The 26,914-nt window shown below is 37.4% G+C and overlaps 1 protein-coding gene and 1 long non-coding RNA gene across 11 annotated transcripts in view; one reads left to right on the top strand and one right to left on the bottom strand.

The window, feature by feature from the left end:
* Positions 1–26,914, top strand: part of adgrb3 (adhesion G protein-coupled receptor B3) — a 116,400-nt gene that overhangs the window by 35,336 nt on the left and 54,150 nt on the right. For 7 of the 10 annotated variants that reach the window (XM_040001491.1, XM_040001489.1, XM_040001486.1 and 4 more), the window contains exons 3-6: positions 16,276–16,386; positions 18,928–19,089; positions 24,145–24,309; positions 25,035–25,199. The exons of 1 other annotated variant lie outside the window; for it this stretch is intronic. In XM_040001491.1, the coding sequence (XP_039857425.1) occupies positions 16,276–16,386; positions 18,928–19,089; positions 24,145–24,309; positions 25,035–25,199 (603 nt within the window). The remainder of the gene's footprint in view (positions 1–16,275; positions 16,387–18,927; positions 19,090–24,144; positions 24,310–25,034; positions 25,200–26,914) is intronic. 2 more of the 10 variants (XM_040001490.1, XM_040001492.1) reach the window with 2 other exon arrangements.
* LOC120714900 lies at positions 3,001–3,706 on the bottom strand. The gene is made up of 2 exons (XR_005691521.1): positions 3,593–3,706; positions 3,001–3,104 (listed from the first exon to the last, which is right to left on the bottom strand). It is a non-coding gene; the product is annotated as an uncharacterized LOC120714900 (long non-coding RNA).

Here is a 26,914-nt window from a genome sequence, read left to right as displayed (position 1 = left end):
TAGTGTCATTAAAGTGACCTTGATTTATCAATAGTATTGCTGGGTTGCATCCCACTTATAATGCTCTATGCTTGCCTGATGCCCCTGAAGAATAACTGTCTTTATTGTTCTTTGAGTATTAACGATGGACTCATGAGGAAATACATTTACTGTCCCTATTTATGTGCATACCAGCCATTATAGATTACTGGTACTGATGCTTTGGAACAGCTGATCTTGTCATTGAAAAAGAGCTATGCAAATGTGGACAGTGAAACCTGGAAGAAACCTCAACAAGCAATAAAAGTTTGCTTTGAAAGAAGAGAGACAAATCAATAATGTTATGCAAGCAGACCTTTGATTAATTTGAATTGGTCTGCGTTATGTAATTTACACAGTCTGGTATAACAGCATGGTATGGGTGAAGTGTTACCAAATGGTATCAAGTTATGTGTTCTCTTATGAGAGCAGAAATAGAAGCTCAACATATGTAATAGCATTCTGGGTACGTGCTATCAGAAGTAAAGCAAATGACTGTTATAGAACCAGCTATGGATATGTGTGTGAAACTGTCACTGGTGCCCCTCGGCTACAATTCATATCTAAAAGGAGGTACATCTGTCAAAGACCAAATTAGGAAATATCTTGAATGATTATATATGTTGTGGTGGGTAGCTGGTTGGATGTGACTGGGACTCATGAGCTGGTCTTCAAATAAGGACCGGAGAACAGGAGCTGTGTGGGAGCTGTTGGAATAGTTCTACCAAGCACTGGATAGAAAAGCCAATGAGAAAGACTACCAAGGCGTTTTATTTTAGGTTAGGCTAAAGTCCTTACTGTCTTGTTTTTGATTTGCATAAACAAGACACTTTGTGCAAACTACAGAAATACCAAACCGATTCCAAAAAAGTTGGGATACTGTGCAGGGTGAAGCAGAATGCAATGATTTCCAAATCTCATAAACCCATAGTTTAATCACAATAGAGCATAGAATTCAAATCACATGTTTAAACTGAAAAAAAAATGTACCATTTTCAGAAAAATATAAGATCATTTTGAATCTGATGGCAGCAACACATCTTGAAAGGTAAGACATGTTTACAACTGTGCAGCATTTCCTCTTCTTGTATAAACATCTGGGATTTGAAGAGGCCAGTTGTTGGACTGCTGTGGAACGTTGTCCAATTCTTGTCTGATATAGGATTGTAGCTGCTCAGCAGCCCTGGGTCTTGTTGTATATTTTGTTTAATGATGTGTCAAATGTTGTAAAAGGTCGGAACTGCAGGCAAGCCAGTTCAGCACCCTGACTCTTCTACTAAAAGGCCATGCTGTAGTAATAAATTAGATGCATTATGTAGTTTAGCATAATCTTGCTGAAATATGCCAGTTCTTTTTGGATTGAAGAACCTGGTACCTTTCAGCACTGATGGTGCCTTTTCACATGTGCAAGCTGCCAATTCCATAGGCAATAATGCATTCCCATACCATCAGAGATCCAGGCTTTTGAATTGAGTGCTCATAAAAAGCCAGGTGGTTCTTCTCATTTTTGGTCGACAGTGTCCATATTTTTCAAAATGAATTTGAAATTTCAATTTGTCTGGCCACAAAACAATTTCCCACTTTGACACAGTACATTTTAAATTAGGCTAACAGCAGCATCATATGGCTGATGCCTGATTGAGTTTTAACCTGCATCTGAAAATGGAACTGTGAATTGTGTTTATAGACAATCATTTGTCTGAAAGGGTTCCTCAGCCCATTCAATGATTTCAATGACAGACACCATGTCTGTTTTAAATGCAGTGAGCCTCAGCCAGCCTGAGGACCTGGACTCTGGTAACCCTGTGAAGCTGCTAATATCGATTTTCAGCCTTGTGCTTTGCGCACAGAGATTTCTCCAGATTTTCAGAATTTTTTGATGACATTATGTATTGTAGACAATGAGATATTTTGTCTTCATAATATTATGTTTAAGAACATTATTCCGAATCATTCGACGCCATTTGTAGACTTGGTGAATCTCTCTTCCTCTGTATAATGCTCTTTTTTTAATTTCTAATTTTTTATATATACAGTCATGTTACTGATCTATTGCCAACTAATTGCATTAGTTGATAAAAGTCCCTCCAGCTGTTCCTTTGTAGTACCACTTAGTTTCCCAGCCTTTTGTTCCACAATGCGTAAACCTTTGAATGTGTTGCTGCCATCAAATTCAAAATTAGCTCATATTCTATTTAAAATGATCGATTTTCTCATGTCTACTGTGAATAAAAAAACTGGCTTATAAGATTTGTAAATTAAGTTTTTTTTTACATTACTTAATTTTTATGTAGAATTCTCAAGGAGTGTTAAATGTTAACAAAATAATCAGGATGTTTTGGTAAAAATGGTTACTTGAGATTAGTGCCAAATAATACCATCAGCAGATACTGCTTTAGCCATGAATACAAACATGGGCACTAATAATTATAAGCTGTGAAAAGTATGCTAATCTTTGCCTGTTTATCCAACTAACAGAACAAATCCCTAGAATTTTTGACATCTGTGAAGCTGTAACAAATGAATGTGCCAAGATCCCAACTTGATTGATCAGGTAATAAAATAACGTTTAAGAGATAAAGATTTATTTTCTTGATAATGACCCGGTAATGCCATAATTCTAGGCATCCTGCCATTTCATGGTAAATATGCATAAAGTGTTCATAAAAAAGTAATCTAAGAGCTGTTTTATTTCATTCATTATAATTATTTACTCGTATCTTAATCAAATTTTCTGCCCAGTGGTTGGAAACTGGTTCTTGAGAGCCAGGAAAGTGAAAAGACATAAAATGGCCTCAAGCGTGTGTGACTGGATGATAAAAGAAGAAAACTGGAAAAAAAAAGAATAGTAGTTGTAGTTGACGAATGCTTGATGACAAGCTTGCCTAAATCTATAGCATATCCCCACAGAATGATGACAAGCAGAGTGAAACCTATGTAAATTTAAGTCATAAAATAACATTCTTTACATCTACAGATCAGATTCACTCGTTTATATGTTTAGGTACTTTATTAATACACAAACATACTACCGATGAACACGCTACAAGAAATTCTCCATTTTAACATTTCAAGTCATTTTCTTTCTTCTTCTTTTTTAAAAAAAAGTAAAGTAGTAGAATAAGTAATGCCAAATTATTAGTTTTGTATCTAAGCTGCTGTAAAGTTAGAATTCAGAGTTCCTATTTATACACACAGCAAACAGTTAAACTGTATGAAGTTCTATACTAATGCAGTAGGGAAATTTGTTTATTGTGGGGAATATGATGAGAATTATTAAACACAACAGAAAAAAAAATATATATATATATAAAAAAATTATATATAGAAATGCTTGCTTGATTATGGGGAACTGTAGCAATAATGAATATTATAAAGATAATCAGTTAAACCACAATTGAAGAACGTAAAGTTACTTAATAAAAAGTAAATTTAAGTAACTAAAGGCAATATTTAAAAGGGAATTTAATTTAAATGAATATAACTTAGAGAATGAAGCACAGGCACCATCTTTAGATACATAGAACACTCACTGCTAATGCTACAACAAACAAAGACACAACAATAACACAACAACATAGACACTATTGACACATACACAAAATAAACAAAATAGTGGATAAATGAATGACTGTAAAAGCAGAACTTAGAGAGAAAATACGCAACTTTTGAGTAAATGTTGAGAAGCAGTAATTGTTCCCTCGAAACACCTGATAAATTGAGTGGTGTTTAAAATTGTGTCTCCAAAAAGAAATTAGGTAATAGTAAGTTCAGTATTTTACTGAGTACAGATTGTTCATACCATTGGGATTAGTATATCTTTAAGAAATACGAGGAAAATACTACATAAGAAAGATTATTAACCGTTAAATTTTGTCAGACAAGAAAACATATTTCTTACTAGGAATGTTCATGGGGACTAATTTGGTAGTCATTTAAATAACAGAAAATCTAGTTTAGACTAGATTAGACTAGACTAGACTAGGGTTAAACTAGTCTAAAAGACAGAAAAAGATTTAAAACTGATCTCAATTTAAATCAACAAATTTAAAGATTACGCAGACCAGTATTGTGTTGATATATTAGGAGCTATATGGAACTGTATAACATTGCAAACAAAAACAACGTCTGATTAGTTTAGAGAGTCTTGTTAAACTTAACAGTGCTAACAGTAGTAACCTACATACATGCTAACACTTTTTATGTTGCCCCTCTGCTCATTTACAACCTGTATTAACAAAAAGAGCAGGAGAGAATCCTCTGGGTAGTGGCCGGAGGTGCTGTGACATCTTTGAACCAGTAATCACTGTTACATATTAATAAAATAAGAACAATACATTTAACTAACTAGTATTTCTGGTGCTAACTAGCAAGTGCAGTAACTCTTAAATATCTTATTGACTATTTGCACACATACCTATTTCTAACATACTGAAACCTCCAGTTATGGCAAAACAAGCAATTTGAAAAATAAAAAATATCATAACTTCAGAATACATAGGATTTTTTTATCTCCTTTTTTTTAAATGACGGTGATACAGAGACACTTTTAGATACTTTTAAAACACCATATACTTTTTTTTTTTTTTACTGAAGTGAATTTTAATCCACTCTTTATAATTAAATTAAAGTTTATAATTCAAGAAAATCTTATTTTTGTTCTTTGTTGCTCTTTGGTAAAACAATTACTATTCCAGAGAATGGCCTTTTCGTGGCTTTGGAAGATTTAGCTGTTACCTGGAAGGGAGGTCTGTGCTGACAGGTTTAAAATGAGGTGAAAAGGTGCTTTCATGCATTATGATCCATATGCTTATCCATGTGTTGGGAACAGAAAATCTATATGACTCTTGTGAGTCATGTAGAGTGTATTAATACATTTCTGCATCTCTAAAACAAAAATGAACAGAAATGTTATACAGTCTACTTTTATTCCATTCTTTGCATCTTAAATGCATCCTTCTATGTAACCATGTCTTTCTATATATTTAGCATATATTTAAAAAACAGTCTGTGCATATAATTTCATATAATTTACATCTAATACATCTTGGTTTAATCCTGCTGTACTATGCCTGCATAGTTTTCTGCTGTAGTACATGGTACAGTATGCCCTCTGATTACCCTTTTTTTTTATATCATTTTATGTCCAGGGAGATTCAATTACTGGCTGAATATTGTTGATTTATGTGACCATTCAGCACTGCCTGGATTTAAAATCAGGAGGAAATGCAGAAAATATGCATTCATCAGTGACACTAAATACCATAATGAGGTGAAAGGATAGTCAGGAATAAAATGGTTCCCTCAATGTTGCGCACTATCCTTTTCTAACTATCTAACTCTGTGTTTTGGGGGAAAATGTAGTTATTGATGCCCTTGAACTTCTGCTTAGTTTAATAAATTCTAATTAGATTAGAACCAGGGAGTGCATGAAAAGGCAGCGTCTTTTTCTTTGTTGATTAGGGTGGAAAAAAATATATGCATATGGCTACATTTTGTGCACTGAGAAGTTCATTAAAACTGCTTTCACAGAAGAGCAAGAGAAGCGGAAGAAAATGTTTTTGTCATTCAGGCTCACATAGACATCCCATTTTGTTTGTTGTGTGAGAAACACAAAATGAACAAGCGGTTGCCTTCGTTTGAGGGAAGCGGATTTCTTTTTAGTGTGACAGCAGTGAATAAGCATTTTATCGATTATAGGTATTGATTAGCTAATGCATGTACTGCCACATTTATCATGAGAATCTGTCAGAATATGAATCAAATTAAATGTAAACACTTGGAGGTAAAAAAAAAATCCCAACAAACTGGGAGATATTATATGAACACTGACTGGGATGAATTATTTCCTGTAAATTAACTGCTCCTGGTACCATCAGTGAGTTGACAAAGGGATATGCTTTAAATCACCTTCAATTTTTAAGGCTTACTGCACTTTTAACCAGAGGCAGAAGACCTTAGAGCTTTGACTGCATATCAGACAGGTACATCGACAATAATGTGAACTGGCTGACAATAGGTCAGACAGGCTATTCAGCCAAAGCTATTGGGCGGCTTGGGTGTCATGAGCCTTTAAAACTCCACGTTCCTCTGCAGTGAGTGTGTCACCAGCTCCCTATTTCAGTGCTCTGCAGTGCACAGCTGAATGGACAGCAGCCATTGTGTGCCCAGATAATGCACTTCAATCATCCTTAATGTCATCATAGCCAAAAAGGCCCAGAAGCTCAGTTGAAGAGGCTTTATTTTCCTTCATATCCAAGACCAAAAAACAGGGGCTTTAATAACAAGATTAAGGACTGTGATTATTTAGCGCTAATTATGCTGACCAGCTGTAGAAAAACCATGTTGTGTGTATAAAAAGGGAAATGTGCAAAAGTGTGACTGTTGCAGATGCAACGTTGCTTGAAGCCTCCAGGTGAAAGGCAGTTAAGCAGTCACGTTAAGGTAAAAGCTGATGTAACATAATTTGTTGTGTTCAACATTTTTTTTACATAACACTTAATATTCTGGACATGGCAAGCTGCAGGGAAAGCTCGTGGTGTGGTAATCAATTCCATACAATGGCCAACGGTAAGATGTTGAATGGCTAATTGACCACAGTAATGGTGCATGTCTATGTGGTGGTGGACGATGGAGACGTGCACATTAAAAAACAATTAATTTCCAATACTAATGTCACTCTTGGCTGCCTCTGCTGCTGCATATAACAAGAAGCTGTCACTGAGAAGTCATTTCGTACTCCATCTAGGATTTGATCCAAGGAAGACAAAGTTAGAAGGTCTTTTTGGTGGGCCGAGGTACATTTTGTGTTTACTTTTATCGAGGTTATGTGAGAATTTAGGCTTCTCTTTAGGTTAATGAGTTTATTTAGAACTTCTCTTTCTTTCTTTGTAAGAAATTAATGTCATGGTCTGGTCATGGACGGATTACATTTTCTGCTTCTAGCCACTGAACCAAATTTCTTTTACTCGTGTTTACACTAAACTATTTCAAGCTTCAAGCTTCAACTTTGTACTTTGCCAGCTCCACACGGCAACAAGACATCATGTTAAAATTTTGTATAATTTTACCATACATTCATCGAGACATGTCTGTGTTCAGCCATCACTGATGAATACTGCTTTTGGTTGTGAGGTGGGTTTTTTGTTTTTGGAAAATGTTTGCATAGAGTTTTAATTCATGTCGGTTATTAGCACTCACTGCAATTATATTAAACTCCAAAATAATCACAAAAAGACAGTAACCTAATTTCCCCTTCAATCCACATGTAAGAGAAAAGCCTGATAATGCAGATATTGTTCTGAAAGCTGTGGGAGGCTACAGAAACATCTTTGTTGGTGTCATATTTGTTGACAAGGTAAACAAAGCACCTTTTTTTCTACTGACGAAAAAAATGCAGATTTTATCTAGAGTAGTGTGTGTGTGTGTGTGTGTGTGTGTGTGTGTGTGTGTGTGTTATCTCCTATTAGCACTGGCAATACAGCTGTTTGTACATGTGCTGTCTAGTTAAGGAGAAAGTCCAGAGAAGGAGAAATTTGCAAATGAACGGGAATTATCTTTCATTTGTTTACTGCCTGGTCTCTTATCATTTTGTATGAGGTTTATTTCAGAAGCTTCTAGTGGATAATAACCCAGAACCTTCTTCAGGACCCCTCTGAAAACATCAGAAATTAATTATCCTGATTTTTTTTTTCTAATGTACTCTTCCTTTTCCAATTTCCATCAAGTGTTTTGGCCTATTGAAATGACAATTATCTCTTAAAAAAACCCAGTCTAATTTCAGCAGCACTATTCAAAATAATTTAAAATCAAGCTAGCACTTATTTACTCTATTAGTTTAGTATTTAGCTTCTCTTTGATCTTTTCTTTGATATGCAATCACAGGTTTCTGGATGCTGGCATTAAACCTGAAATATTTACCCAGCATCATTTAATCATTGTTGTTAAGACTTTTCATGGTTTTTGTGACAGAAAGTAGCAAATGTTACTTATTTAACTTTGCTTTTCTGTTACAAAAAAACTTACAGAAAAAGGCAAGAAAAGACTTTACAGAAGCTAAAATAGGCCAAATTAAAACGTAGCACACAGTAACTTTGTGTTTGTGAATATTATGGGTTTCCAGAGATCATCAAGTGGTTAAATCCCCTGACTCTTGAACTAAATGCTCCTCTTGTCCTGGGACTGAATCCCTACAGAGCTTCCTCTCCTATGTTTCCAATTCTCTGTCTCCCTAAACACTTTATTACAGCCTAAACAGAGAATACAGAAGCACTGCCACCCTTATTTTAAAAAGAAAACTGTACGGAGATGGTAGGAGTTCACCCTTTTCATTTCTCATAAGAAAGGAGAGATTTGCTTAATTTGTGGTTGTTAGTAATAAAGAATTCTAACAAAGAGTTTGTTTTATGTAGTTTGAGGGGTGTTATTTATCCATCTATTTAGAATAAATTCTTATTAATTGCCCATTTTAGTTTAACAAAAGCACAAACATTGCTGTATTTTGTACTAAAATATAGCAGGAGTGTCATATGAACTATAATAAAGCTGGAGCTGTTGGTTATATGGTCTTATTTGAAGAGCTGAATATGAAGAGCTACATTATAATGTCTCCATGCAACCTGTCGGGACAAACAAAAAGTGAAAAATAAAATTCCTACTAAATGAATGAAGCCTAAATTTTGTATGTGCTTCATAATAAAATATTGCAGTCAGGTACAGGCACGCTTTGTTTCAAATCTTGTAATAACTGAGATTGTCTCATGTTTCCCGACTTGGCATCAGAATCCATTAAATGAAAATCCAACTGCGCTGTTGTTATGCCCTGACTTGTCTGAGGACATTTCCGCATCGCTTCTACATCCCTTGTAATTATTTTGGAGAGCGTATTTGGTTTAACATGAGCTTAGCCAATGAGCCAAGACAGGGCATGTTGCAGGCATCTTCCTCATGACTAACTTGCATATGACACAATGTTCCCTGTGCTGATAGATGCAGGGTGGCAGTCTGAAGCAGTGGGTTTTACCACTGCAAAAGGATCCGACGTGATTGGTGCTGTAGAAAAGCTGACAGCATGAATTATGAAAGTCTCATTAGGGCCTGTTGGAAATGATTTATCTTGCTACGAAATATGGTCATCCGACCACATTTGCTTCCATGGTTACAGAGTTCATATTGTGTTTTGCTCATTTAATTTCTTAGGTGTATCATTTTCTGTTTATTAGTGAGGAATTTCCATGAACGGCGAACCATGACTCTATTAAATCGAAGGTCACTACTTGGTATGCCAAGCAAAATGGCTCAGAAAAGGACAAGGTAGGCTCTTTGAAAATTGGCTGCAGTCACAAAGGTGCTAAAAAATGTGTCGTGTTTCTCACTTGACAGATGCATTGCTTGGCATGGTGGCGTTGAGCTTGGCAGTGTGTGCGACTGCCAGGTCATCTACTGTGGTTGTACGTTTCTAAACCGATGCCAGGAGTTGCTGCCATAGTTTTTCAATGTCCCTTAGGTGGTGAATTGTAGTAAAGCATATCTCGGTGAATAATTTTGTAAAATTTACAGCAGCATATTAAGATCATACCCTGCTGCCAGAATAATTACATAAATACATCTCTTGTTTTGAGGTGACTGGCCAAAGCAAGAGAATATTTCATGAAATGCTTGAGACTGGTGTCCCAGATTTGAAAGCCATCAGTATTTCTATACAATTCATATAACCTGACTTCCCTTTCTGAAATGGTTTCATTAGTAATCAGCTTCCATCCTTGTTTCTGTCAGTGCACAGTAGTCCTTTCAGTTGTGTCCCTGCAGCAGCCCCACTTTTAGTCATGGCTAGTTCAACAGTGTGGCTTTTTGAAAAGGCTGGTGATTTTGCAAGTTATAAGCTGCAATCTTGGCATTGCTTTCACTTTAAAATGCTCCATAGGCGGATCTATTTTCTGATAGCACCATGCAGCTGAACTGAAAGCACGACATATGCAGTTACCCACACTGTCAAGCACTGGTGCATCTTTGCAAAAAAGATAACTTTAAAATGCATGTCTATATTTTATCTTGTTTCATTTCCCCCCTCTTAAGAGAACCAGCGTGCAGTCTACTTGCCAGAGGTTGATTTGCAAGCATTAGTTAACAACCACAATAATGCAGACGGTGCTTTTTGCCTCATTCTTTTAATATAACTCAGCATTTGGACTGTGGAGTCAGCATATAAACTGTGTGGCTTTTGACGGTATACATGTTTGGATCAGTTGAAATAATATAAAAACAGAATGCTGATGCCCGTTCCCTGAAGTGTATGGAAAAAGAGGAGGAATGATCTGCTCACGGCACCCAGCAACAGGGCTTCTTGATGCAGTGCTTTGATAACGTCAGAGCTCCATCTAGGTTGCTTTGTGAGGTACTGCTCAATAACCTTGTGATTTAACATTGTGCTGTAAATTATCAATGCAATTTCCACTCATTTGCCTACACATCAGTGATGCAAAATATATCCTCGCTGCTAAGAACAGCCTGCATTCTGAGTGCTTGTCTCACCACACTTGCTCCATTTTTAGGCGACTTCACATGACTTTTCAATGAGGTGCAGTGGCAGTTGCACAGAATTCTAATTTGGCTTCAATCTAAGTCATTAGGAGAGTCAACAGGAAGCAAACAGATGGCAGAAGGAATATGATGGATAATTGTGTGTCTCAGAGGACAATTCGTAATTTGTATCTGATTCCGTGCAACCCCCTCATTTTCTTAATGAAGGACTAATTGAGTTTTTTTACATTGGCTCAAGCATATGGTCCCACCAATAGTCAAGAGTTTCTATAATGGTGGTAAGGAGATATCTTGAGGACAACGGAATCAATTTTAAAGACTGTTTCCTGATGGCCTAACATGAGTCAGTTTGGACATGGGAGTCTATTCATGAGCTAAAATATGATGCATCTTCATTACATCATAATCATTGTTATGAGTCATCATCAGTTATCATCACATGTGTTTACTTTTGGACCCTGAAAAGTAGTCTTCCACTGATACTCAGAGAACAAAATGTACTGTCCTGTTTGAGTAAAAATAAAACCTGGTAGTCGAATCTGTACTCTGAATAAATGTATATTTGATGTTTTTATATCATGTTTTTCTTATGTGCTCCACTGTTACACATTATGACTGACTTTCTTGGACTTTTTTGTTGTTTTGTTTGTTTATTAGAACGTTTCTTTCTTTCTTTACTGCAGTATACTCATTGTTAATTAAAGTTATGTTCCTTTTTTGTACAGAACAATCCATAATCCATCAGAAAAGCCTGTGATCATTTTTCTGCATTGATGTTTATGTTTGAATAACAAAGCAGCGAACGGGGCCTTTAGCACAAATAAGACTTTGTTCAGCTATTAATTACAACACAGCTATTTTAGCACATTTTCATTCTTACCTTTTTTAAAGACAAACGTCTAGGTTTTTAGGATCTTTAAATATATTTCCATTGTAATTCATGACTTGAACATAAGTCCTAAATATCTAAAAAGGTACCTACTACCTAGAAATATGACTACATTTGACCAAAATTTGTCAGCCTCAGTAGCATAGCTGTTGAGTAATGGATCAAAGTCAAGCCTGAGCTTGAGGGGTATTTCTCTTCCTAGTCTGTGTGGACCGTTGTCTCTATTTTTTGAGAAATTACACTTTTCAAAGTGCAGCTGTAATGAAGTGCTTCTCATTAAAAGCTGCGTTTGTGACAGTCAGTCAGTCAGGCAGGAATGCATGGAGGGCAGTAAGTGAGGTACCCCTGATAGAAGCTACTCATAGCAACTTTGGAGTAAAGGCTCATTTCATGCAAGGTTAGACACATCCGTCATTGGACATGGGTCTGGCTTTTACTACCTTTCAATGAAATTACACATGGAATGTGTCCACATATTGAAGATGGACCTGGAAACAGAATGTCTACCACTGGACTCTGTGGCTGCCGTGATCACTTTCAGTGTTAAAAATCCACCGTAGGCAGCGAATCAAAGCCGAATGTTGACAAAGGTCATGGATCCAGGGAACTCTCTTTGATAGTGTGCAAAGTCTTTGTTTGTAATGTGTTTTTGATGCAGTCAGTAGTCACACATTAATTAAATCAAGCATGAATATCTTTGCAAATATGCCCACTAATTAAGCTTTAAGCCCCAAAAATCAGGCTCACATGAATAGTTTGCTCTGGGTTTAAAATATAAAAACACCAGGCTATTCTTCTGGTGTAAGCATCATATGTAATAATCTGCAGAGGTTACAGTCCTGTGGTGACAAGGTCGGTGCTTCCATGTCCATAATCTGAGCAGACATTTTGTAACATTTTGACCAAATACATATTTCTCATTATTGTTTTGGCTGCTCCACGGTTGTCGTGGCTGGTTCTGCATGCAGCACTGGCTTTTCTAACAGATGTACCTCTGGAAATCTAACTGGAATAAAGGCGCTATTTTTCTTTCCATTCCAGAGTGGCCACACATATCTCGCAGTAAGATCAACTTGAGACTAGCCACTCAATCATTTCAGCTCCTCAAAGTTGAGAGGAAGGTACTTTTGCTCAAAAAAGCCTAATCTGATTCTCAACCTCTTTATTACTCACCTGATTTGTTGATAATCCCAGACGGGCAAGCAAAATGGCTGCCATTACAAAAATGATGGGACAGCATGGTAATAGAATTTGCTTGCACCTTTTTAAAGGATCCATTTTATTTTATTTTTTTTTGCACTTACTGAAAATAATTGCAGTTTTGATGCTGCATTACTGAATGGAATGCTAATTCTGCTTCTTCAGTTAGCAAATTAGGAGCTTTTAAAAATGTAAAACGCAAGAAGAGTGTGTGCATTAATTTGTCTGAGGTTTTGTGTATGGATTCGGTAAGAACTGTTGATAGATAGATAGCATTCCTTCAGTTATCAGTACTTTTATGCATTAACTATAAACCAAACATATTAAAAAAAGTAGTTAAGGTGTACATTTGCCATGGCCCTGGCCCCATGTTAAAATGTTGTAGACAGAATATAGCAAAATGTGGTTATTACTGATTTATTCACCAAGGACTTTGAAGCAAATGGACCTCCTTTTAAGCCAAAGGAATTCCTCCACAAAAAATGTTGCCTATTTCTGGAAAGCAATCCCATTGTTTCTCATTCTGAAATTAGGCTAATAGGCACCAAAGTAGTTGTATTGAGTTTCTTGTCCAAAAATTGCATGCTTTGCCAGTGAAGCATCGAGGTTATGTGCAAGAAAAACTAAGTGAACGAATCAGTCACTGCAGGGTAGCAAAGAAAGGTAACAGTGATGGATTTCTCTAAATGGCATTGTCTTTCCTTTGTTGCGGAAGCATGATGGATATCAACAATAAGTATGCTCTTTAGTCCTGACTGAGAGAGAGACATCTCATAAATCTTAAACTTAATTTTCTTTCAAGCACACATTTTAAAAGTTCTAAATACTGGACCAAACTTCAAAATAATTCTGTCTGAAACGGAAGAAATGTTTTCAAGTAATGACATGCTAAATACATCAACTGCGCTCTCTGCCTTGTAACACAGTGAAGACACATTGTTTTGGGGTGTCTTTGACAAATGACAACAGCCTATCCCTCCAGTTATTAAAAATCTGGTTTCTCTCTCATATTCATCCTTCCATGGCTACAGGCTTGAATACAATCCCAAGTAGTTCAATTATACCTTATTTCCCTGTACTTTTCTGGTGTCGTGTTTTGACATCTTGCTTCTTTTTTTTAATATAAATTCTACCTCAGGCTGTCTAAACACAACATTAGCATTAACATCTTGGCTTTGTGGCATCAAAAGAGGCTCCAATCTCACGGACTTAAAACTGAGATGTCTTCTGCGCTAAATCAGCCAGCGCTAATTTGTGTACCAACAGGTTGAGCTTTTTTAATAGCTGCCTGTCCAGACTGATTTAGAAATAATCACTCAAATATCAGCCACAAAATGATGAATCTGTGACTTCGAAGAAAGACTTGTATTTAAAAATGTGTTAAAAATGTGTGTGTGTGTACTTGCGCTGTAATAATTGCCATCCAAATATCTTACTGACACCACTCTTAATGACATGCTGCAGTGCCTTTGTTGCACTGTTGATCATCAGCTGCTGATTAGGTGTGACTGGCTGCAAGGCTAATATCACCGCTGAGCTGATCAATGTTTCGCAAAGGCACATAATCAACACCATGAAAAAGTATGATAATCATCGATGATTCATGAAGCCAGCGATGTTGATTGGTATCTAAAAATGACAATACAGATTGTCACAGCCCCTGACACCATATGTCCTTTTTGATACCTGAACTGACACCAAGGTCATTATGCTTTGCACCTTTTTGTTTTTTAATCATCGCTTGCACTGAATGCCACTGAAATAGATACTCATTTTTAAAGACGCATCACTTTAAGGGCACCCAGCTAGCCCCACTGAGCCAAGCGGCAAGCGAGTTTTACTGTATGCCGTAGATTTTAGTGTTTTCTTCCATTTGTATGAAATAATTAAAAAGCAGCGCGCGCTGTTATTTTTAAAAAATTTCCCACAAAGAAGCAGGCATTCAGACTGACTAAATCAGACAGGCCTTTTATTCTGCCAAATGAGGAATTAGTTTATGATTCAAGACACCACAGGGTAGAGCATGAAACACTGTAAAGCAATAACATGTCAGAGTATCTGCAGCAGTTAGCCTTACACGGCTGAACGTTAGATGAACTGCCTGCTGTTTGTCCAATCATCAGTGTACCTGCTCATTCTTTGTACGACAAAGAGTTCACACTGTGCTTTCTACCTAATTTCAGCAAAACAGATGTGGACATGATCAAATCAGACTGAAAGACCTTTGAACAAGCTTCTAAAGCGTGTTACTTTGTGCAGTCACGGTCCTGAAGATCCCAATCAGCATCAAAAGGCTGCGATGTTTGTTTCTACCTGGCGGCTTTCCCTCCTTTCATTGTACCCTCTTAATATTCAAATTTTTTATGCGAGCACAAACACAGTTTCCTTGATGCTATACTGGGTAGTGATGTTGTTTGAATCTAGCTGCCCTGATTTCTTTATTTATTTTTCTTAATCCAATCACGGAACATGTTTGTTGATGTGATTTGGTTAATGCCAACAGTCTGATGCGCGGATTAGACAACTGTCTTTTCTGTACTCAAGTGATTTACCGTATAATTAGTCATAACATTTCTAACTTTCTGTGTAACGTGATCAGATCAGATGACAGATTTCTCCCTCTGTGGCTCACTTTGAGGGAGGTCAGTCTTTCGAGGCTTTCGGCTTGGTGCTGGGATTTAGGAAAACGAGGCTACAAACTCTATTAGGAGAGATCATTTAAGCACTCCTATCAATGGCTGATGCATTGTATTGTCTAATGTACTAACATAAGTTATGTGTAAATCTGTTGTTAATGCATCACCTGCATTGCCTATTTGCGAATGATAAAATCACCTCATTAGCCTCACACTGCCATAAGTAATGCTAGATTTTAATTAAAAACAAGAGTTCAAAAACAATTTGCATGAGCTATTTACAGTATGATACATCTGCTTAAAAGAGCTGATGCAAATTCCTTTCTAATTGCAATATTTCTAGCATCACTTTTCTCGGTGTCGCTTGAAAACACTGTACTCATTGTCTCTTTGTTCCTTTATGGGAAGCAAAGAGGGCATGCATTGTAATGAATACAGCTCAGAATACATTTGTCTAAGCCTCTCAGTCTCCTGGACTTGCCCATCCAAAAAGAAATCACACAAAGATGACAAAGTGTTGAGGAAACCGTGGATCAATAGCATGTTATGTCCATGACCCCCCCTCCTCTGTGGCTTTCTGATGGCTTACACATTTTTACTTTCATTTATTTTTCTTTTCTTTTTTGGGTGTGCAGGCGGGTGGGAGGGCGGGCGGGCGGGAGGGAGCTGGTCTAATGAAGTCTTAGTCTTTAAAAACAAACAAACAAACAACAACAAGAAAAAAAACAATGTGAGTTTATCTGCATGTTTGCTATGTGTCTACGCTGTGCTTTCAAGCTCAATTAATACTTCCAACTCACCCGTATAAATTCGTTGCATTGTTCTATGCCATAGAGAAAAGGACAAATTAAATACAACCTTGTGTGGTCTTTGTTTCTAGCCATGTACTGCAGTTGCTTCAAACATCCTGAAAACAGTATGTAATAAGCTTTTTGTTCTCAGAACATCATGTTTAAGCCTAGCTTTCATATGAACCTCTATTCTGTCCCATAGAATATGGAATGATCGGAGAGCATACAGTAAAAAGTCAGCGGCCAAGATCAGTTCATGACACAAAGGCCCTGCAGGAGCAAGCTGAATCTGCTAAATTTATGGCACAAACTGGTAATACAATAGTTATGTTTCTTGACTTTATTTTGTTAACTAAACTTAATTTCATCATGCATGCTCTCTCTTGTACTGCACCTTTTAAGTGGAAATGTTTTGCATTATTATTTTTCCTACTCATTCTCTATTGCTACATATGGACGAGGAAGAAAATTTCCCATTTCTCTAGGAGTATTTACTTTGAATATAGGACATAATTGGGTTTTGTGGGTCTGTTTGTTTTATTGTCACATAGTGAGTTGGCGAGTGGATTACTCATACAGTATATTCGGGGAACATTAATTAAACAGCAGTTTAAAACTACGGCCCAGATGTAGTTAATTATTTCCTCCAAGGCGTGATAAATTAAATGTCATTCGATGAAAAACCCACCCTTTCGGCCAAATATGAAACACATACTTGGCAAAAGTTGAACTGATAGATGTTGCCCTTAGAGATAAAATGAACCTGTGTGGTTTCAGCAAGTGTAGCGAATTCAAAACTTAAATGATCTAAATTCATTATGGCTTTTACGATCCACCAGTTTTGGCATTTTTTTTTTTTAAAATAAAATCAGAAAGTAGTAAAACAAGTTAGGTACAAATCCAAGCAAAATCTTTATTTTGCTTTCATTATTTTTTAAGTATCTTTTGCTTTAATATAGCTAGACAACATTTGTTTTTAGTGGGTGGGTTTAGTTGTAGCTATTATTAAGTTTTTGTTTTTTTTATTTTAAGTTTTGGGAAATGTTTTATTTTTTTCATGTGTTGTTTCGTTTAAATTGCTGTCATTGTTTAAAAACTCCTTTCCTTTCATTGTCATTTTAATTTATGACGCACTGTACATGCATTCGCACCACTACTAACATATACTCATTAACATCTCTTCATTTTCCCCACGCTGTAGGTACGTTGTTTCCCTGTCGAGTTGCATCCGCTGTGCTTTTCTGTTTTCTCATTCTCACACAATTTACTCTCCCTGTACTGCCTCATTTAACAAATTGATCCACCTCTCAGTCTATTTTATGATCTACAAAATTAAGGGCAGGGTTAAGACCCCTATTTGGCTGAATCTATGTGTCCTTGTTACAACATGCTGTGAAACTACTTTAAATTCTGATATGATTTGATGACTTTCAATGACATAAATGTATTCAGAGCTGAAATTGAAAATATTTCGCTTTGTATTGAATTATCCCTCCAATGCATAAAGCCTCAAAGAAAATGAATTCTTCACCTGGATTTTAACATAATCGTAGAGCAATTATTCGGTGACTACACTCATGTGGGAATTTTATTGTCCACTCACTTGTCACCAAATTATTTATTCTTTTTTTCTTTCATTCTGGCTATCGTGGCTTTGGAAATCACCCCACTGCCTCATCATACTATGCAGCTTTATTTAGCATCTCATGGCTTTTTTGGGGTACCTTTTGTACCATTAAAATTGAAAGGCTCAATGCGGTTTCTTCCTTTTTATCCTTTAAGTTAACTCAGACATCTCCAAGTTAATGTAACAGCTATGGTCCTTTACCTCGCTAATCTGCTATACTTTCTGCTACGTATGATGATTTAATGATGATAAGTCTGCACGCAGAGTTAAGCAACTGCAAATTCTCCCTATAGATTTAAAGGCCTAGCCCATAAAGACAGACTCACATTCACATCCTGTGGCTTAAATACCACAGATTACACGTCCTTCTGGGCATCCACAATTTAAATTTAAGTGTACGGAAAACCTTCTGCTTTGAGCCACTCATGAAAATGGCTGTGATCTGCTGAATAAAATCAGCTAACTTTCTCATTTTCCTCCATCCCTGCGAGTTAACAACTTGAGCTAGATTAAAAAAGTTTTTTTTTTTGAAGCCATTGTCTAAAACACAGAATTTGCTCCAATGTTGTCAAGGAAACTAGATAGTTTGCCGCAGTGCAAGGAAATCCACATTTAAGACCCCTTTCTGAACTAACACCCATTAAATTCCATTTTTATTTTCTCAGATGTTGTCTTTTCTTGCATGCCACCATGAAATTTTGTTTTTGCTTATAGCGAATTTACTTTTTTTAAACATAATAATATTGAGTTCCACTGAAATGCATGACCTTTTTTTTTTTCAATGAATTGAAAGCGATAGATGTAACCCTAGTGTCTACTGTTCATTTTTTCCAACCATAGCTGTACCTTTTCTGTGATCTTTGCATGAATTTGGTGTAAAAAGGCAGATTAATATACAAATTACTCCTACACTGGAGAGCCATTTGTTAATGCTACTACTCCCAGTGATTGCAGCCACAAAAACACTTTTATGCTGCCTGCAAATGGAATCACGAGTCAAAGGAATTAAGCTGCCAATTCAGTATTCATCAAAGATCACATAAAGGTAGAATAGACTGTATGTTAAATTTCTTCTTTAGGACCTCACCCCACCCCGACGTTACTCATGTTGGCTCCTCCCTCTTTTACTCAAACCTGCCCACATTGCCCCACCCTGCCCAGTATAAGCGGTATAAGCCCCAGGACCATACTACTGCATTTAACTAGTGTCACCCTTCTCCCACACAGGTGAATCAGGTGCAGAGGAGTGGTCCCAGTGGAGCTCATGCTCTGTAACATGCGGTCAAGGGTCGCAGGTGCGAACAAGAACATGTGTCTCACCATACGGAACACACTGCAGCGGCCCTTTAAGAGAATCAAGGGTTTGCAATAACACTGCCCCTTGTCCAGGTAGTGTTAGCCGCAGATTCTTGAATATTAATGTTTTGCACCTTTGTTGTTGATATGGGAGGAAATGTGTTGTTCTGTTTTAACAAATTTCTGAATGTGTCTATATTTCCAAATGTATGCAGTAATAATATAATGAATCTAATGCTTTGTTTCTTTGATGTTATTTTGTGAATGTTGTTTTTCTTTTTTCATTATCACTTTTGAGTTTTCCATTTCATATAACTGTGAATCAATTCATCAGCATTGAAATGGTTTAATGACATGTGGATCCACATGGAGCCCGGGGAGCTGTAGATACTGATATATCGTCAGCTTCATTTTCTTGAAGGTCAACTGTGCATTTTAAAATAGCTTTCTTCAAACACCCTTTAAGGCATTTCTTCCTCAATCCATGATGGCATGGCAGATGAGTCACTGGCACTCAGGTATCAGCATCAGATTCTTTGCTGGCTGGTGATTGCAGCATGAAAATGTTTGTCAGAATGAATCTGGTAGAACAGCGTGTCACAAGTAACCCCTGTCAATTTTTATTTTTTTCTCCCTCTTTTTTTACTCCCACAAATAAGTTGATTTAGCTTTCGGGTTTAGTCAAAGTATTTGATGGCGATCATAAACACAGTGCATCCGAGACCGCAAACTCCTAAGTAATTATGGCCGATCAAAAACACTGCAAGCTGCATCCTCTGACATTCTGATTAGTGATGTATTATATCCTATTTTAGATAGAGTCTGTCTAAGTGGGAAGTTGGTGGTTTTCAAAAGGGTCATTCCTTTAGTACGCGTCAACACTGAGAGACAGAAAGAGAATGAGTCATCATTATAAAAGAGCATCATTTCAGCCCTGATGTGACTCCTCAATGCCCAGTATTATTCAGTTCAGAAAGCATAAACCCTGCTGAATTATCACTGTGGTTCCAAAACTTCTTTCAAATAACAATGGAGAAAATCACCATAGAACTGTGCCTTGACACTTAGGGGAAAGTAAAGCAATTAGAAATTTACATTTTTAAAAGAGCAACAAGATAGAGATTCTAATTTGCTTTTCTAATTTTCACTTGTTTAATGGGTTTTTAGTTCAGACCGTATCAATGCACTCCTGCTGTGTTGTTAAATTGCTCTGACTATAATACTTGAAAGATGACGGATTTGCTGTTCTCTTACTTATACTTGAAATCTACCACTAGGATCAAAGAAGTTGTTTTACCGGGTCATCCTTAAAATACTTACATAGCACTAACTATACTTAGTTACCGTAGCAAACTGCTACAAAGAACTCCAACCTGGCATGGGGCCACATGAAACACAGAGTATACATCTAATATTCTGTAAGGCAGACATATCGATTAGCTTTCTTTGCTCTCTGTGCTATGCCAAGCTTAGAAGAACACCTCCAAAATACATTATGCCTAAAGACACATCACTTCCAGTCAAAAGAAACCTTACCTTATAGTTGCCATGACTGAAAACAGCAACATCGTCTGTGAACGGCGTCCTGAGCTCTGCATCTTGAGATCAAGCATGCTGTTAGAAATCCTGGGCCTACATAAGTTGTGATGCCATACACAACATGATGGAATATGCCAAAATACAGCAACACATCTGCTGTATGAAATATCCCCTGGGTTGTAAAATGCTAGTCCTTTCACAAGCCAAGCAACAAAAACCCATGGCATTTTTCTGTTGAATCTTATTCGCTTTATTCTTAGTAGCACAGTCTACAGGAATTCTGATATCTGACATTTCTTCAGTTCAGGGTTTTCTACAGCACTAACATTCAGTGCATATTTAAGGTTACTGTTAGATTCTTAAACTGTACCACACAATAAGATATTCATCAGAATAACATTTTTCCTTACATATAAGATAAAACCAGGAGGAAAGTACATATGTCTAAAATCTGATTCCATCCTGAATAAAAGTTGGCATCCTCTGTTTTTGTAAACACTAATATTATTTCACCATCAGACATTTCACAATGTGAGGTTTGGTAAAATCATAAAGAGCTATACCTTTGCCATTAAACCCCTCTGGCTTTCTGTTACTTAAGTTCAGTTAGCCGGCAAGCTTTGCAATGTAAATCCACAGGAAGGCTCTTTGATGCCATCCCTTTGAACACGAGAAGGAAGCATAAACTGTGCTAGCTATCTGCATTGCTATGAAGTGTCACCCAAGGTAACAGGTTTATCTTCTTTTTTTTCTTTTTTTGTGTTGTCAATTTTTTTTTAGGAAGGATTATATTCTAAGTAAAGCTAGCTTCATCATCAGGCCGGGGTTAATAATTTAAAGTTAGGTTGTTTAATGCCGCTCATACACTCCATAGCTGTAGCTAGCTGCTAGGTTTCCTGGTTTGGTTTGCAGGATATATTCACCTATGCTTAGCATGGGCACTGAGGACAATTACAATGGAATAAAAAATGAAGTGTGTAAACATAGAAAAATAAGTGGAGAATAAGTAAAACACAGGTCAAAAACCTACACTTTAGAATCAGTACAAATATGTCAAGATTTTACATGCATGATAATATATAAAATCTTGTTTAGACATTTTGGTTGACAGGTCTTTTTCTATGAAAAAACCCTCTGAATTTAACTGAATTACTGTGTGACAGATGCAAATCTACTCCACTACAGAAGCATTGATTGGGTTATCTGAAGCTACTTCAAACCACTCTGTATCAAAAGAGAAGGCACTCAGAAACAAAATAATAAATACTGTATGGTGACTACAGTTGGGTAAAAGGAGCTAGCTAGCAAGTTAAAAAGGTTAAACTTCACTGGAAAGCAATGAGAAGGCCACCCAAATCCCAGCTTACCTCAAATTAATGAAAACATTCTTGGCAAATGCAGTTGCTTTGTCCATCATCTTGTAGTTGTCCAGGAATTTCACCTCTAGCAGACCAATAGCATTGCTCATGGACATCCCTGTAAATCATGGCTGCAGTTCAGAGAAAAAGCACACAAAGGGACAGAATCCTATTCCATCTTTGCTAGCTGTGGTGACTGCAAGCTTTGAACTCGAATATTTCAAAGTAAAGGCTTCAGTCACCATGGGCCACTTAGCTAAGAGCATCAAAGTAGCGCCTAGAGGCACGGGCCGGGACAGACGGTAGCTTGCCTCATGGCGGACCACAGGCTTGATCCCAAGATCCAACTACTCTACAACTGATCCCGAGATCTAAAAATTTGTACTGCGGGGACTTTAAGCTTCTGCACAAGCTGTGGACAGCGACCCTTCTGAAGAGGATTTATCAAGCCCCAGCGGCCACTGTACAGTAGTCAGACATACATTACTAAGGTCTTAAGTCCTGTTTGTAGATGATAAGACCACCAGATATGCTGTGTTTACAACAAACCTCTATTAATTGTGCGCATGCTAATTTGCAAGTGCAAGACATGAGAAATTCCTCCCACACTTCTGAAAATGTAGAGCCTAATCACGGCCACAGCACCGTCCATCTACTGCAGGTTTCTGTTTAACATTTGCTTATTTAAAACATTGGAAGACACACTGAAGCTGAACGCTCATTTTCAATAGCCATCAGAGCTCACCAGAGCCTATACTGCAATGTCATATAGTATTATTTTTTAATATTATGATTTACTTTTGAAAGTGGCCACCTTTCCACTTCTCTCATGCAGAAAATAATCAAGTTAGGTAAGGGTGATATATTAGAGCATAAGTATAAATTTGAAGATTTATAGATAAAAACAGACATTGACTTTTTGGTAACAAACACAGTTTCAGTATTTTCTGGGTTTTATGCAATGCACTTAAAGTTAATGCTGGGCCTTAACTCTGTCAGTAAATGTACTTCAGTGCTGGCATCAAGCTGCCAACAGTTGCATCAGAAACTAATATCAGGGGTTAAACTTTTACATTTTGAAAGCAGTGTGTTCATCACTCCATATCTCTGTGTACATTTAGGAGTACTGCCAAGACAAGACAGGAGGTGTCTTACTTCTGTCTGCCTCTCAGATTTCCACATTTCCCTCTCCAAAGTAAAACTATGAGCCAATAGCAAATATTCTCCGCAGTTTTATGAAGACTCACCATCTGTCAACTAGAACCCAGTTAAGCTTACACACAAACCAAGATGCCAGAGGAATGCTGCCTTTTGCCAGCTATTGTTTTAAATTAATTGAAAAAAAAGCAATTATAGTTTAAAAGTTGCACTTTTGTCAAGAAACATTGTGTTACATTAGAAATATCTATATTTAGAAGCATGTTTCAGTGGAATAAATTATCTGAATAGATAGATCGGAGGGTATTAGAGCATTCGTTTATGTCAAACTCACGGTTGACGTTGAATGCTAGATAGATAATCTCACTGATGTTGGCTTTAATGAGCAGCGGTGACAAAATGTTGTTCAAAAACAACATGCCACAGATTTATAATTCCAAAGGAAACAACATAACCTCCGCAACATATATCATAATGTTCAATACATTTTCTTTTTTTAATTTATCCGTCTTTCCTGATATGTAGTCTAAATATTGCACACTTACTCTGAGGACTGGAAGCAGGCTATAGATTGTCTGTTTTGTGCATTGCCATGATCAGTATGTTAGTGCAATGACAGCTTTCCAGAACCATTGTCAGCCCACATTATCTTGAAGGTCCCCTGCTATTAGATTCTCAGTCAACCAAGAAGATTCAACAGACTGTGACATTGTTAGACCTGCTGTTCCTGATGGTTACCTTGGTGTAGATAGTCTGGACTCTTATTGTTGGTGTTCTGCACGTTGAAACTCCCTTGTCAGAGATTGACATTTTTATTGTGTTCTACCTGTGCTACTGTATGACGCGTTGTTAGAGGAGCAGCATTTGCTGTTATTGTGATAAATGTTTGGAGGAGACTGCAGCTTATGGCTGAGCTAGAGAATAGCCCCCACAATGTCTGTGTGCTCTGTGTTTTACTTACATTACTCTGTTGCTAATTCTTTTGATTGATTTTGTTTCATTTATGGCTCAGCGCAGTTCGGTGAGGCCTTTGTTTATGCTGTATCAGAGACAGAGACATTGATTAGGCCTGACGCCTTTTCTGTGCCCGCAGTACACGGTGTGTGGGAGGAGTGGTCACCGTGGAGCCTGTGCTCATTCACATGTGGCAGAGGTCACCGCACTAGGACTAGGATGTGCTCTCCTCCCCAGCATGGAGGCAGGGCTTGTGATGGACCTGAGACCCAGACTAAACTTTGCAACATAGCCCTTTGCCCAGGTATCATCTGTCTGCTCTCTTAATCTGTTAGAAATCATTTTATTAACAGTTATGAGTAAAGCATGGATTCGTTTAAAAGATCAGTTCTGTAAAATGCAATACACCTCACATATATTAGTCAGTGCAATATTTTAAAGGTAAGTAAAAAAAGAAAAGGGAATGGATGCAGACTCTGAGCTTACACAATAAAGCGGTTTAGGTAACCCTGTTGAGAAGGAATACTGTAATACTGACGTCAAAATCACTTACTCGCAGTTGCCTGTGAATGGTAAGCAGATTAGTGATGATGAGTTTCTCCACACAGTAAATGTTAGCTTTGCTGTCCTAGCAGACTCAGTGAAAACCACTCAATTTCAGATGCTTTCCCTCTTCCCTGACAAGAAGGTAACGGCACTGTGTGCTTTGAACCTCTTAATAATATGAATCTTAATATGAAGCTACTCTTCCAATATCTGTTTTTTTATGTCTTATTCTCTTTTGTCTCTGACTTTATTGGGAAATTCTAGTTGAAAAAACAAACAAAAAACAAAGCAGACACCCGACTGCAAGTCTGAGTCTCCAAATTTGACAAGTTGCCCTGTAAATTTTTGCATTTCACATAACATCTGTTTTATTGGCTTTCAGTATGAGAGAGAATAGTGATCTGAATATTTCCTCCCATTTCTGTCTGCCCTCCTTTTCCCTTCACTTGGGACATGCTTGTTGGGTTGTGGTTGGTGCCTCAGTGGACGGACAGTGGCAGGAGTGGAGCTCTTGGAGCGATTGCTCGGTGACCTGTGCCAATGGCACACAGCAGAGGACCAGGCAGTGCTCAGCAGCCGCCCATGGGGGATCTGAGTGTCGCGGTCACTGGGCAGAAAGCAGAGAGTGCCATAATCCTGACTGCACAGGTAAAAAATCCTGAGCCTCTTAATTCCATATCCGCTTTGATGTCTAAATTTGAAAACAACGATTCTAAACAGGGAAGAGAGAGAGAGACAAAAAAAAGCCAGCCCGTCCCATATTGTCATCATCATTATTACAGTCATTACCATGTAGCACAATCTATCGCCTTTAACTGAGCTATCTTACTCTCCCTGATGCGTACAGAGAAGCCCTGTAGCAAGAATCAAATCGGCATTGTAAGAATCAAGAGTAATGTTCAAGACCGTGCTCTATCAATTGGATTTGAAAAATCCAGTTAGATATACTGTATGCCTTTCACATAATTCTGGGTTAGCAGCCCGAACTGTCTGTCAACATCATAGATGCATTAGAGGCTCAAAGATGTCTGCTTAGAGGTCTCAATCAGGCTTTGAATTGTCTGATCATGTGAAGGGTCTGAGCACTCTCATAATCTCCTGATGCAAATGCAGCTGCAAAAACAGCTAGGTTTCTAGTCTGTAGCTCGCCGATATGTGTGTGTGGAGCATGGTTTCCTCTCTAGTTTTCAAAGTCATTACAAATGTTGTTTAAATAATCAGCCAGCCCTGTGGTCTGCTGGACCCCTAAAACAGAGGCAAATGCTTGCGAATGCGTATTTTTAATTTGTGTTTATGATAATGAAGAAGGTGATGCTGTTGTTTGCCGTTACAGTGAGAGAATGCATTATACAGTTTATTCATTTAATGAGGCCTATCCATTTAGCAAGTCCTACTTGTTTCCAAGGTGAGAGATCAATCATTAGTGAGAAACACAGCCACTATTTAACAAGTCAGCACAATGTCCATTAGTGCTGGAGGCACTGCTTTGACAAAGAGTTCAAGGCAAAAGCATCATTTTTTCTTTTTAGAACTAGCTAAATGCATGTTTGGCTAGTTCCTAGAAATTCTGGTATTTTTTTTAATGTAACTGAATAGATTAAAGTCTTTAAAAAAAGCCTAATAACTACAATAAATGCCTGTGCAGGTTTTTGAATCAATGCTATGTGTTTTCAAATGAAAACAATTTCTTCAGAACTGCTGGAACAATGAGCTCTTTGAAACACATGCGCATGCATCTGTTTGAAGAATCAGCTGCTTCATGTGCAGGCAAAGAAATCACTATTCACTGGGATTTGATCAATGTCTTGCAGATAGTTTCAGCCAACAGGTCATCGTGGTTTTTCCTGGTTTTTCTTGCTTCCAGTAGCAATCCCGACAGAGGTTAGTTGTAGGACATGATAAATGCCCGTATAAGTGAAGAAGGGGTAAGTGGAGGTTAGAATGAGCGGTGTGTGTTTCCTGCTCACACGGTGTTGTACCTTTCCATTCAGAAGGGCGTGTGATTTACTACATCGCTGAAGGGGAGCATCTGTTTTTTTGTCTAACGCAGAGTTTAACAGTGTTCATTACAAGGGCATAAATTGTACCTCTGGGTTTGGAAACGTCAGCATAAATGTGTGTGTGTGTGTGGTTTTATTTGTTTTTTTAATATCGTCAAAACGATGTGAATAATCGGCGCTCTCATTTTCTTTAGCCATAAAATACACACACCCCTGATTATTACAGGTGATATTGTTCATTTGTGAAATACTGCCAAGAAATTACGTCTTCAAACTAAAAGCATGAGTAGCAAAATATATAAATGTAATCAAAAGCTAAAGATATCACACACTAAATAAAGACATTTTTACAGCTGTTTCTTT

Source organism: Simochromis diagramma, unplaced genomic scaffold, assembly GCF_900408965.1.
Source record: "Simochromis diagramma unplaced genomic scaffold, fSimDia1.1 OVJJ01000421.1, whole genome shotgun sequence".
In the NCBI taxonomy this organism is placed as follows: Eukaryota; Metazoa; Chordata; class Actinopteri; order Cichliformes; family Cichlidae; genus Simochromis; species Simochromis diagramma.
Note: the sequence above shows the minus strand (reverse complement) of the source record. Positions and strands in the feature narration are given on the sequence as shown.